The 10591-nt window shown below is 54.6% G+C and overlaps 1 protein-coding gene across 2 annotated transcripts in view; it reads left to right on the top strand.

Moving 5' to 3' along the window:
- Positions 1–7891, top strand: part of CDK20 (cyclin-dependent kinase 20) — a 14788-nt gene extending 6897 nt beyond the window's left edge. The window contains exons 2-9 of one of the 2 annotated variants that reach the window (XM_005860760.2): positions 1–110; positions 502–615; positions 3397–3585; positions 3833–3954; positions 4142–4204; positions 4983–5106; positions 5515–5670; positions 6923–7891. The exon at positions 1–110 is cut by the window's left edge and continues 1 nt beyond it. In XM_005860760.2, coding sequence (XP_005860822.1) covers positions 36–110; positions 502–615; positions 3397–3585; positions 3833–3954; positions 4142–4204; positions 4983–5106; positions 5515–5670; positions 6923–7120 — 1041 coding nt within the window. In that variant the 5' untranslated portion in view covers positions 1–35 and the 3' untranslated portion in view covers positions 7121–7891. The remainder of the gene's footprint in view (positions 111–501; positions 616–3396; positions 3586–3832; positions 3955–4141; positions 4205–4982; positions 5107–5514; positions 5671–6922) is intronic. The other variant, XM_014535208.1, reaches the window with a different exon arrangement.
- The last annotated feature ends 2700 nt before the right edge of the window (positions 7892–10591 follow it).

Here is a 10591-nt window from a genome sequence, read left to right as displayed (position 1 = left end):
CTAGGCAGCCCGGTCCCGGCACCGAAGGGCGGGCGATGGACCAGTACTGCATTCTGGGGCGCATCGGGGAGGGCGCACACGGCATCGTCTTCAAGGCCAAGCACGTAGAGGTGAGCTGGGCCCCGGGGGCCTCCCGGGCCTTCCTCCTTGGGTCCCGTTCCTTTCTCTGTGAGGTGCACCTGTTTTCCGAACCCAGGCGTGGGCCATTGCGCCGGCCTCCCCGTCTCTCTCCTCTTCGCCGCGTGTGCTCATCACTTTACCTTTAAGGGGTGGGGATGGAGGCGTCCAGATTGCGGCCCGCCGCATCCCACACGTGTCCCCAGGAGCGTGCTGAGGATGCTTCTGAACTGTGTGACTTCCCTCCAGACGGGATGGGGGCACCCTCCATCCTCTCGAGGGCCTGGGGCCTCCGCGTCCCACCCAGAGGGCGCGTTTCCCACCCCCTCGCCAGCCTTTCCCAGGGGCCATGGGGTGGCAGTGTCTGCCTTCTGTCCTGCACAGACTGGAGAGATCGTTGCCCTCAAGAAGGTGGCCCTGCGGCGGCTGGAGGATGGCATCCCCAACCAGGCCCTGCGGGAGATCAAGGCCCTGCAGGAGATCGAGGACAATCAGTATGTGAGTGAGGCTGGGGGCCGGGCACCTTCTCCCGCCCTCTGCTCACTCCCACTCGGGGGACCTGCACCCACTCTACTGGCTCATGTGCTTCCCCACCCTCACTTCCGTTCTTGCCCACGTATTCACTCTCATTTACCAAACTACTTCATTCCTCACTCATTCACTTTCTTGTTCATCCACTTCTTTCTGTACTCATCCATCCATTCACGAACGTATGCCTTATTTCTCAGAACTCTTCAGTGGTTTCTAGTGGTAATGATCACTGCCACCTATTGAGCTCCTGCTGTGTTCTGCAGGCTGGGTTAACTGCTTGACCTCCATTGTCCGTCTGAGTTTTCTCGGCTACTCTGCAAGGGAGGTTTCGGGATCTACCTCTCTCAGACCAGGGGAGCAGGGCCAGCCACCAGCATATGGGGGCTCGGCTTGTCTGTGGAGGCTTGGGACCGGGTCTGATTGAGGAGTCTGGATGTTTTAACTTTGGGGCCTTTTGTAGGCCCCGCCCGGTGCTGGGCACTGGCAACACGGGAGAAACTGGCCCTCACCAGGCTCTTGAGAAGTTGAGTGTGGTAAGGGAGATGGACAGAAGCCGCAGGGCCCAGCTGGTGTGGTTGGTGCCGTGACAGGACTGGGAGGGTCTGTGGCACATACAGAGGGGCACCTCATAGCCCAGCCTCATGCTCTTTGGCTCTCTCTCTTGTCCATGTCAGGAGTGCAGAATGTGCTCAACTCCCCGGGGAGTGACAGGGATGGGTCGACCTTGGATAAGCGAGACCCTGATTTGTTCCTTAATCTCTGAAGCTCTTCATGATGTATTGGGTGACAGGGCGTGCTCTGACACTGTTTGTCATCCCGGTTGTGTATGAAAACATTGTATATGTGTTTATGTGAATGTGTCTGTGTGCCGTACCTATTGTAAAATCTGGGGGAATATACTCTAAGGTTGATTTTAGTAGGTAGGATTTTCCTTTTTTTGTTTTTAAAAAGTAATTTTGGCCTTAGCTGGTTCGGCTCAGTGGATAGAGCATCAGCCTGCAGACTGAAAGGTCCCAGGTTCGATTCCGGTCAAGGGCACATGCCCGGGTTGTGGGCTTGATCCCCTGTATAGGGCATGCAGGAGGCACCTGATCAATGATTCTCTCTCATCGTTGATGTTTCTCTCTCTCTCTTCCTCTTTGAAATCAATAAAAACATATTTAAAAAAATTTTTTAAGTAATTTTGTGTATTATCTAAATGTATGTGTGTGTTTCACTCTGTAAAATGACTATGTCCTCACCTCAAAATCAGAAAAATAGCAGTAAGGCCATTCTCGTTTTTTGAGGGAGTAAAAGGGCTTGCTGACAGCCCCTGTGTGGCCACCAGGAGGCTGGTGACGAGGCCCTGCATCCTGTGATCAGCAGGCCTGAGGTTCTATCTTTAAAACACTGTAGATTTCACGCTGGCCCAGGCCACTGTCGCCTTTCACCAGAACAGCTACAGCAGCCTTCCCACTGCTGCCCTGCCCCACAGTCAAAAACATGTAGGTGGAGTTGTCCTTTCCCAGTGGCTTGTCTTCACAGTGAAAGCATTGTCACCATCTGCTCCCACCCCCCTCCAGCCTCTCTTTCCATTCATTCAACACAGTTTCTTAAATGACAAGCACCATCTAGGCCCGTGATGGCGAACCTTTTGAGCTCGGCATGTCAGCATTTTGAAAAACCCTAACTTAACTCTGGTGCCGTGTCACATATAGAAATTTTTTGATATTTGCAACCATAGTAAAACAAAGACTTATATTTTTGATATTTATATGCCATTTAACAAAGAAAAATCAACCAAAAAAAATGAGTTCGCGTGTCACCTCTGACACACGTGTCATAGGTTCGCCATCACTGATCTAGCCTTTGGGGCAGAAGAGAGCAGAGAGCCTTCCCACATGTACATGTCCCTCCCTCCAGCCTCCTCTCTGTTCTTGCCTCAGGGTTTTGTGCTTGCTGTCTCCTGCCCAGAGCTCCTGTCCAGCTCCCTGTATAATCAACCCCACCCCATTCTTTCTCTTTTGTCCTCATTAGAACCATTTGTCAGTAGTCTGTTCCCCAGTGCTGTGATCTCCTTAAGGTCCCCTTTTCTTGCTCCTTCCTGTGCAGCCCAACACCTGTGACCTGTGGGCCCTCAGTACATATGACGTGTCTCCAGCTGTCACAGTTCTGGGGAGTAGTGGCTGCCTTTTCTTGGTGCTGGGATTTAATGGCCCTAGAGCAGGGGTCCTCAAACTTTTTAAACAGGAGGCCAGTTCACTGTCCCTCAGACCGTTGGAGGGCCGGACTATAGTTTAAAAAAAAACTATGAACAAATTCCTATGCACACTGCACATATCTTATTTTGAACTAAAAAAACAAAACGGGAACAAATACAATATTTGTATTTGCATGTGGCCCGCGGGCCGTAGTTTGAGGACCCCTGCCCTAGAGGAAACCAGAGGAGACTTGAATTCGTGTGTGTGTGTGTGTGTGTGTGTGTGTGTGTGTGTTGATTTTCCAGTTTGTGGGCTGGGTGGGGGAACCAGACATTGCCCTAAGTGGCCTTAGACCTCCTTTTCCCTGAGTGTGAGTGGAGTGTTAAAGTGGGGGCCTGTTTTCTCTCAGGAGACAGGAACAACAAGAGGGCACCCAGCTCCTTGGTCCCCATCCAGATCTTATGTCACCTCCTCTGTCTGCCCTGACCTCTGCTGTGGCAGGGGCTGGGGTTCCAGAGAGAGTCTGAGCCCTGTGCGTCTGGGTACTGACCGGATGCCCGGCCTGCAGGTGGTGCAGCTAAAGGCCGTATTCCCACACGGGGCAGGCTTTGTGCTGGCCTTCGAGTTCATGCTGTCAGACCTGGCGGAGGTGGTGCGCCACACCCAGAGGCCGCTGGCCCAGGCACAGGTCAAGAGCTACCTGCAGATGCTCCTTAAAGGTGTCTCCTTCTGCCACGCCAACAACATCGTGCATCGGGTCAGTCCCAGCAGGGGCTGAGGTGGGGCCTGAGGGCCAGTTGGATTGGGGGTGGACCAGCCCTTGAAGAAGACAAGACCAGAGAGGGGGACTGAGGGGGCGGGGCCTGTGGGTAAGCCCTCTGGGGTGTGGTCTTGCAGGAGGGGGAGGGGTGGGGGGACTTGGGGTGACCCAGGTGCTCAGCCTGCCAGCCCCCAAGGTCCTCTTGGGGCACTGGAAGAACTGATGCCTCCTTTGGTGCTCTCAGGACCTGAAACCAGCCAACCTGCTCATCAGCGCCTCGGGCCAGCTCAAGATAGCGGACTTCGGCCTGGCCCGGGTCTTTTCCCCAGACGGCAGCCGCCTCTATACGCACCAGGTGGCCACCAGGTAGGGAGGGCCGGTTCCCAGGCAGGACCTAGCAATGGACAGGTCCCATGCCTCCCCCTGGGAAAAGAGGCTTCTGGGCCTCTCCAGACATCGCTCATGAGGCGGGTATGGGGGCCAGGGTGACCTTCTGGGGCAGCCTCCGGTCAGACTAGTGACTTGGCTGTGACCACCCACCCTTCTCTTGCAGGTGGTACCGAGCCCCCGAGCTCCTGTACGGTGCCCGCCAGTATGACCAGGGGGTCGACCTGTGGTGAGACTGTGGGCTGGGCAAGGGGGGAATGTGGGTCCAGGAGTCACCCTTTCCTCCTGGGCATTGGGATCGCTCAGCCACTTAGGGGTATTTTCGGGCTGTGAGCTCTGGGTTGCCTTGGGCTCTCTTCCCCAGTTAGGGTATCTCTGAGGAGTTTGGGACCAATGTTCCTCTCCAGGACTTTTGGAGCTGGATGGGGGTTGGGTGGGATGGGAGTGGTTGTCCCAGTGGGAAGTTTCCTGGGGTGTGGTGCGTCTAGCTACTGTGCAGGGGACGAGAGCTCAGGATGCAATGGCCCTGAGCGATCCCGAGGCCTGGGTCCTTGGGTAGTAAGGCTCTGAGCCTTCCCTTGAGACAGAGTGGCGTATACATGCCTAAGAGTTTGAGATTTGGTGGCTGTTTGGAGGCCTGCCGCAGAATGTGAGGAGGTGGCTGTGTGTCCCAGGGTGGGGAGCTCTGAGAAGTTGCAAAACTGTTGAGTGGTTATTGTGTGTTGTAGATTTGAGGTTGAGAGATGCTTGGAGAGGGGGCTATGCTCTGTGTTGTAGGCTGGAGGTCTTTGATTGTTTGGGGGCTCGGTCTTGGCTGTGAGCCCTCTAGGCTACTTGCGCATGCGCCGAGAGGTGGGTGCAGGTGTGAGCAGACGTGTGTCCGCGGTGGGGAGTGATGGAGCTGGTATGCGTAGACCTGTGTTCATGGTGTGAGACGATGGAGCTGGTATGGGGAGACCGGTGCCCGTGGTGTGAGTCTGTGAGCTGTTTGGCTTCTGTATCTGCAGGGCCGTGGGCTGCATACTGGGGGAGCTGTTGAACGGGTCCCCGCTTTTCCCAGGGGAGAACGACATCGAACAGCTTTGCTGTGTACTTCGCATCTTGGGCACCCCTAGCCCTCAAATCTGGCCGGTTAGCAGGGGCCCTCGGTGGGGAAGGGAGGGAGGAGGTGCCCTTCATTCCCCCTGGTAGCTGGTGACTCCCCTCTCTGTACTTTCTCTCTTTTGGCCCCATGCCTCCCTGAAATTCCAGACCACTGTCCTGGCCCAGCTTGGGGGCTCCCCCCTCCCTGCTGTCCGCTGTCCTATCCTGCCTGCCCCTAGCACCTGCAGTCTCTCCAAGCTGGGGGTGGAGCAGGTTCTGGAAAGGGTGGAGGCATGAGGGACTGAGTGAGTGAGTGAAGACATGGGCGATGGGGTGAGGGTGGGACACATGGCTGGGGCCGCAGCCAGTAGCCTGGGCAGGTGGGCGACAGGAAGCGAGGACTGACAGAGGGAGCAGGCGGGCAGTGCTGGCCCTGAGGCGCCCCGTTCCCCTCAGGAGATCACGGAGCTGCCCGACTACAACAAGATCTCCTTCGAGGAGCAGGCGCCTGTGCCCCTAGGAGAGGTGCTGCCAGACGCCTCTCCCCAGGCCTTGGACCTGCTGGGGCAGTTCCTCCTCTACCCTCCGCGCCAGCGCATTGCAGCCTCTCAGGTAGGGTGACCCCGTGGCCCTGATCCTCCTCACTCACGCTCATGGGACTCAGGAGGTCAAGGTCCCTGAGAAGGTGTGATGGGGGCTCGGAGCCGCCGTGCCTCTCTTGAGCAGACCCCGGAGGGGCCGCGGGCAGGAAGGGTGGCCCATTGGAAGGGCGTGCCCACCTTACAGAAGACAGCCCCTCCGGTTACTGGTGACTCGCTTCGTCATGCCTTCATTCCTTCAGCAGGTATTTACTCAGCATTGGCATATTCCAGGCACTGTCCTGGGCCTGGTCCAGAGCGAACAAGTGGTCATGGCCCCATCCCTGTGGGGTCTCTACCTTGTGGTGAGGCAGGGCGCCCAGGCAGTGGGCGTCAGGCTTCCTGGAGGATAGGTTAAGGCACGGGAGGTGTTCCCTCATGAGAGATGATGAGCAGAGGCCCGGAGAGAAGGACCCAGCAGGACGGGTTGTGGCAGGGAGGCAGGGAAGGAAGGGGGACCATGGGCCTATGGCATCAGGGTCTCTGTGGCTTGTACCACTCCCCCCCTTGGCACTAGTAGTGTGTGTTCATGCATGCGCCTGGTGAGCGCCATGTCCACCGTGCCTTCAGAGCATCCTGAGACCAACTTAGCACTTCCTGCTCCATCTAAACCCCGCCCCGTTGTTCCCAGAGTCTCCTCCTGCCCATTCAGTGTCTGCTCCCACCTGGCAGAGGTCATGACCTTGTCCAGACAGGCCAGCACCCTCTGCAGGGCCCTCCTGTTGTAGCTCCCTCAGAGGACAGCCCAGGTCCTAGTGGCCCACAGGAGTCACAGGCTTGGGGCTGTCACCTCTGACTGCCTGTTCCTGTCCCTCTCAGTCACCCCTCTCTGGCCCCAGGGCTCCCCCATGTCCTAGGGTCTGTGCACTTCTGTCCCTGGGCCTCACGTACTCATCTCTCTTGTCTGTGTTCAAGTGCCACCTCCCAGGGGCCTCCTCTCAGCACTGCAGCCTGCACCGCTTCAGCACTAGTCATTTGACACACTGACTACCTTACTTCTCTGTGTTGTTTATTGTCCCCCGCTCCCGGCACGTGGAGGTCTGTGCGCTGCTGCACCCCTGGCCTCTGGAGCCCTGCTCAGTCAGCACTCAGAAGCGAGTCAGACGAGCAGGGGAAGGAAGGAGCCCTGCAGGGCAGTACTTGTCTCCCCGGCTCAGGGAAGTGAGCTGAGGCTGGGACAGGGAAGGGGTTGGTTTCTATATGCTGTTCCTTCTTGTCACCCCCAGGCCCTCCTGCACCAGTACTTCTTCACAGCCCCCCTGCCTGCCCACCCTTCGGAGCTGCCAATTCCCCAGCGCCCAGGGGGACTGGCCCCCAAGGCCCACCCAGGACCTTCCAACGTCCATGACTTCCATGTGGACCAGCCCCTCGAGGAGCTGCTGTTGAACCCAGAACTGATTCGGCCCTTCATCCCGGAGAGTTGAGCTGCTGGACCAGGCCCCACCGGCCTGTGTTCCAGGGCCTCCTGTTCCTCTGCTCCAGCCTGACTCAACCCATGGCCACACTACGACCACACTGGGCTCACTCCGTACCTGGTCCTGTCCCAGCCAGGCAGTGAGGATGTCCAGCCCCAGCAGAGGAGGAGGCCGGAGGCTGAGTGCTGCTGACTTACCATCAGAAAGGGGCAGTGCGCCCACCTCCGCGCTGGCCGTGGTGCTGCTGCTCCAGGCACTGCCTTTCTGGCCAGGACACATCCTGGAAGAGCCTTCTGTGAGCACAGAGTAGGATGTCCTCAATTCAGAAACCCGAGTGGGAAGGGAGGTGGGTTTACTTTTGTTCTCAAGGATGTTAAACACTACTTCAGTTTTTGAGATTTATTATTAAAAAGCCCAAGTAGTTCTGCCTGGTGTCTGCCTTTCTTCCATTCCTATCAAGGGAAGTGGCCGAGGTGGCATCCTCTCCTGGTCCTTGCTTCTCTGTGGTCGCTGGGAAAGTGACCCCATTCATGGCTACTCTAATCTTGGGGGCTCCCTAGGGGCTTTATATGACGGAGCTTCCCTTTGGAGGTGACGTGGCCCAAGTCCAGGCCCAAGTATGGCTCAGGTTGTGAACCAAACACCTTAATCTGGTTTACAGACATCTCCGCCTTTGGAGAAGGGTGAGCCAGAACCAGTTGTGCCATCTTCTTCCTTAGAGAAGGAGACAGGCATTCCTGAAACTCACTTGTTAATTCAATAAATCACAATACAGTTCTATCCGGCTCTTGTTTTTCTTATTTAATAATTTGATAAGACAGTTGTAAAATATATATGGAAATATAAGGGTTGAAAGGAGGAAGCAGAAATGAGAAGAATGATGATGAAAGGGTTTACCTATTAGATACCAAGACTTGGCATAGGGCTGTAATAATTGAGACAGTGGTGTTGGTTCAAGGATAGATAAAAACAGGCAGATTAAAGAAATTTATTCTTAGTACTCTTTTATTCTTAAAATATTCATTCTGTGCCCCATGTGAATAAACTTCTGTAAGCACTGAAGACAGAGGTGACTAACATTGCCAGTCACTGCTTTTAGAGGGAACATAAAACACAAACTCCAAAAAAACCCCCCAAAAAACACAAACTCCAGTTGTTGCTTTCTGGAGGGGAAAGTTACCATCTTTAAAGATGTTTTCAGGATTGGGCCTCTGCCTGTTTCTCCAGCCACATCTGTGTCAGAATGTCTAGCTCAATTTTCATGACCATCACTCTGTCCTTAAGCCTTACATTAAACCTGACCCTTATTCATCACCCTGACTGACATATACACTCATCCTCACCCAATTCTTTGTCAGACCCTTACCCACCTAAACCTGACCTTGATCTTGGCATTGACCATGACCCTCACCATAACTGACCCCACTTGACATAGAACTTAACCTTTTTCATGAACTCCCCCATCACACTCACAATAACATTGACCCTCTCTGATTGGCATTCATACTTTGATGCTCATCATGACCCTGATCCTGATGCTTAACATGGCTGTCATACTTATCCTGACCTTGACTTACCCTTGACAATGACTATTTGTTACACTGGTCATGACCCAACACTATCACGAATGAGACTCTTGGTACCCTTAATCTGATTATGACTCTCAACTTCACTCTATCCCTGCCCCTCGATTGAATTCTCTAACAAGGACTATCATAGTCCTCCACCCTAACCATAGAGCCTGACTTTGAACCTGAAACTAGTCTGCATGTCAAACCTTACCAGGACCCTGATCCTGGCATTGACATTAACCCAAACCTCAATTTCACCCTGACCTTGATCCTCATCCTAACACTGACCTTTGAGCAGAACCTGGACTCACACTTGGCTGTGAACCTGACCTGGAATCAAACTTGACCATCATTACAGTGACCATCATCCTCAGTGTGGTCAATGCCCACATCTTGACCCATCCTTGACCTTAAACCTGACAATAACTGGTAGGTTGAAGAATGCTTAGTCCTCAAAGATGCCCATGTTCTAACCTATGAAAATGTTGCCTTACATAGCAATAGGGCTTTGCAGGTATGATCAAGTGTACAGACCTTGACAAGGGAAGAGTGTCTTAGATTACCCAGGTGGGTGTATATGCAAGAGAGAGAAGTGAAGGTGGGAGGTCTTCACTCCAGCAGCAAAAGAAAACAAACCCCACATTGACTTAATTGACCTTGACAATGAACATCATGCTCACCCTGAACTGACTATCCTAACCTTGATCTGGACCCATAACCTGACACTGACCCTAACCCTGAATATCAGCCTCACCCTGACCTTGATCCGAATCCTACACAGAATTGGACATTCGCTGTCAACCCGAGTGCAACTCTCAATCTTACCTCACCCTGACAGTAGCCCCTGACCTTCATCCTCTCACTGATCCTTTAATGGACACTCAACCTGACCCTGGTCCTGACCTTGATCATGATTCTCACATTGATCTTGAACATAACCCTGGCCCTAAAATTTCCCTTACACTGATTTTGACCATGAACCCGATTCTGACACTGACTTCTTTCTCATCCAGATCCTTAACCTAATATAGAATTCTATCCTGAACTAGACACTCACCCTCACTCTGATTCTGACCCTTATTACTTTGTCCCTCATCTTACATTCATCCTGACTGTGACTCTGACCTGCCCTGACTTGAACTTGATCACGACCCTTACCCTTACACTAACTGATCTGCACGTGGCCAGGGCCAGGACCAAGTCCAGGGTGAGGTTCAGGGTCAGGGCCCAAGGCAAGGGTGAGACCAGGTTAGGGACCGTGGTAAGGAAGGCACGAGGTTCAGTTAGGGCGAGGGTCTGGGCACGTGCCAGCGCCAACGTAAGAGGGAGGCTGAGGGTCACTGTGAAAGTGAGGGTCAGGGCCGGGATGATGTTCATGGTGAGGGTGTCAGGATCAGGGTTAGGTGAAGGAAGGAGGGCTAAGGGTGGGTGACAGGTGCCAATAAGGACTAGGTGACGAGCAGGGCAAGGTTGAGGAAGAGGGTCAGGATAAGGGCACATGGCAGGACCAGGGTCAGGGTGAAGGCCAGTATGAACCTGGTGAGAGGTCCAAGTCAAAGGTTAGGTAGAGGGCAGGGGTGAGGTGGAGGTGGAGGCCTGAACACATGTATATTGGTAAGGGATCAGACCAAGGGGCAGGGCCAGCACCACAGCGCGGGGTCCAGAAGTGCCGGTTCGGGAACACTGTAAGGTCCAGTGATGCGACTGAATGTCAGCGGGAGGGGATGGGCGAGGGTCTGGGGAGTGTCAGGGCAAAGGCAAGATCCATGGGGGAAGTCAGGGGGCAAACCCAAGGCCAGGGAGAGGCGGAGTAGGTGGGGCCACCGCACCGCGGGAGGAGGGGCCGAGGAGCGGCGGACGGGCCCGGGATTGGCTTAATGAGGCGCATGCGCGCTAGCAGCGGGCTCTG

Source organism: Myotis brandtii, unplaced genomic scaffold, assembly GCF_000412655.1.
Source record: "Myotis brandtii unplaced genomic scaffold, ASM41265v1 scaffold1392, whole genome shotgun sequence".
In the NCBI taxonomy this organism is placed as follows: Eukaryota; Metazoa; Chordata; class Mammalia; order Chiroptera; family Vespertilionidae; genus Myotis; species Myotis brandtii.
Note: the sequence above shows the minus strand (reverse complement) of the source record. Positions and strands in the feature narration are given on the sequence as shown.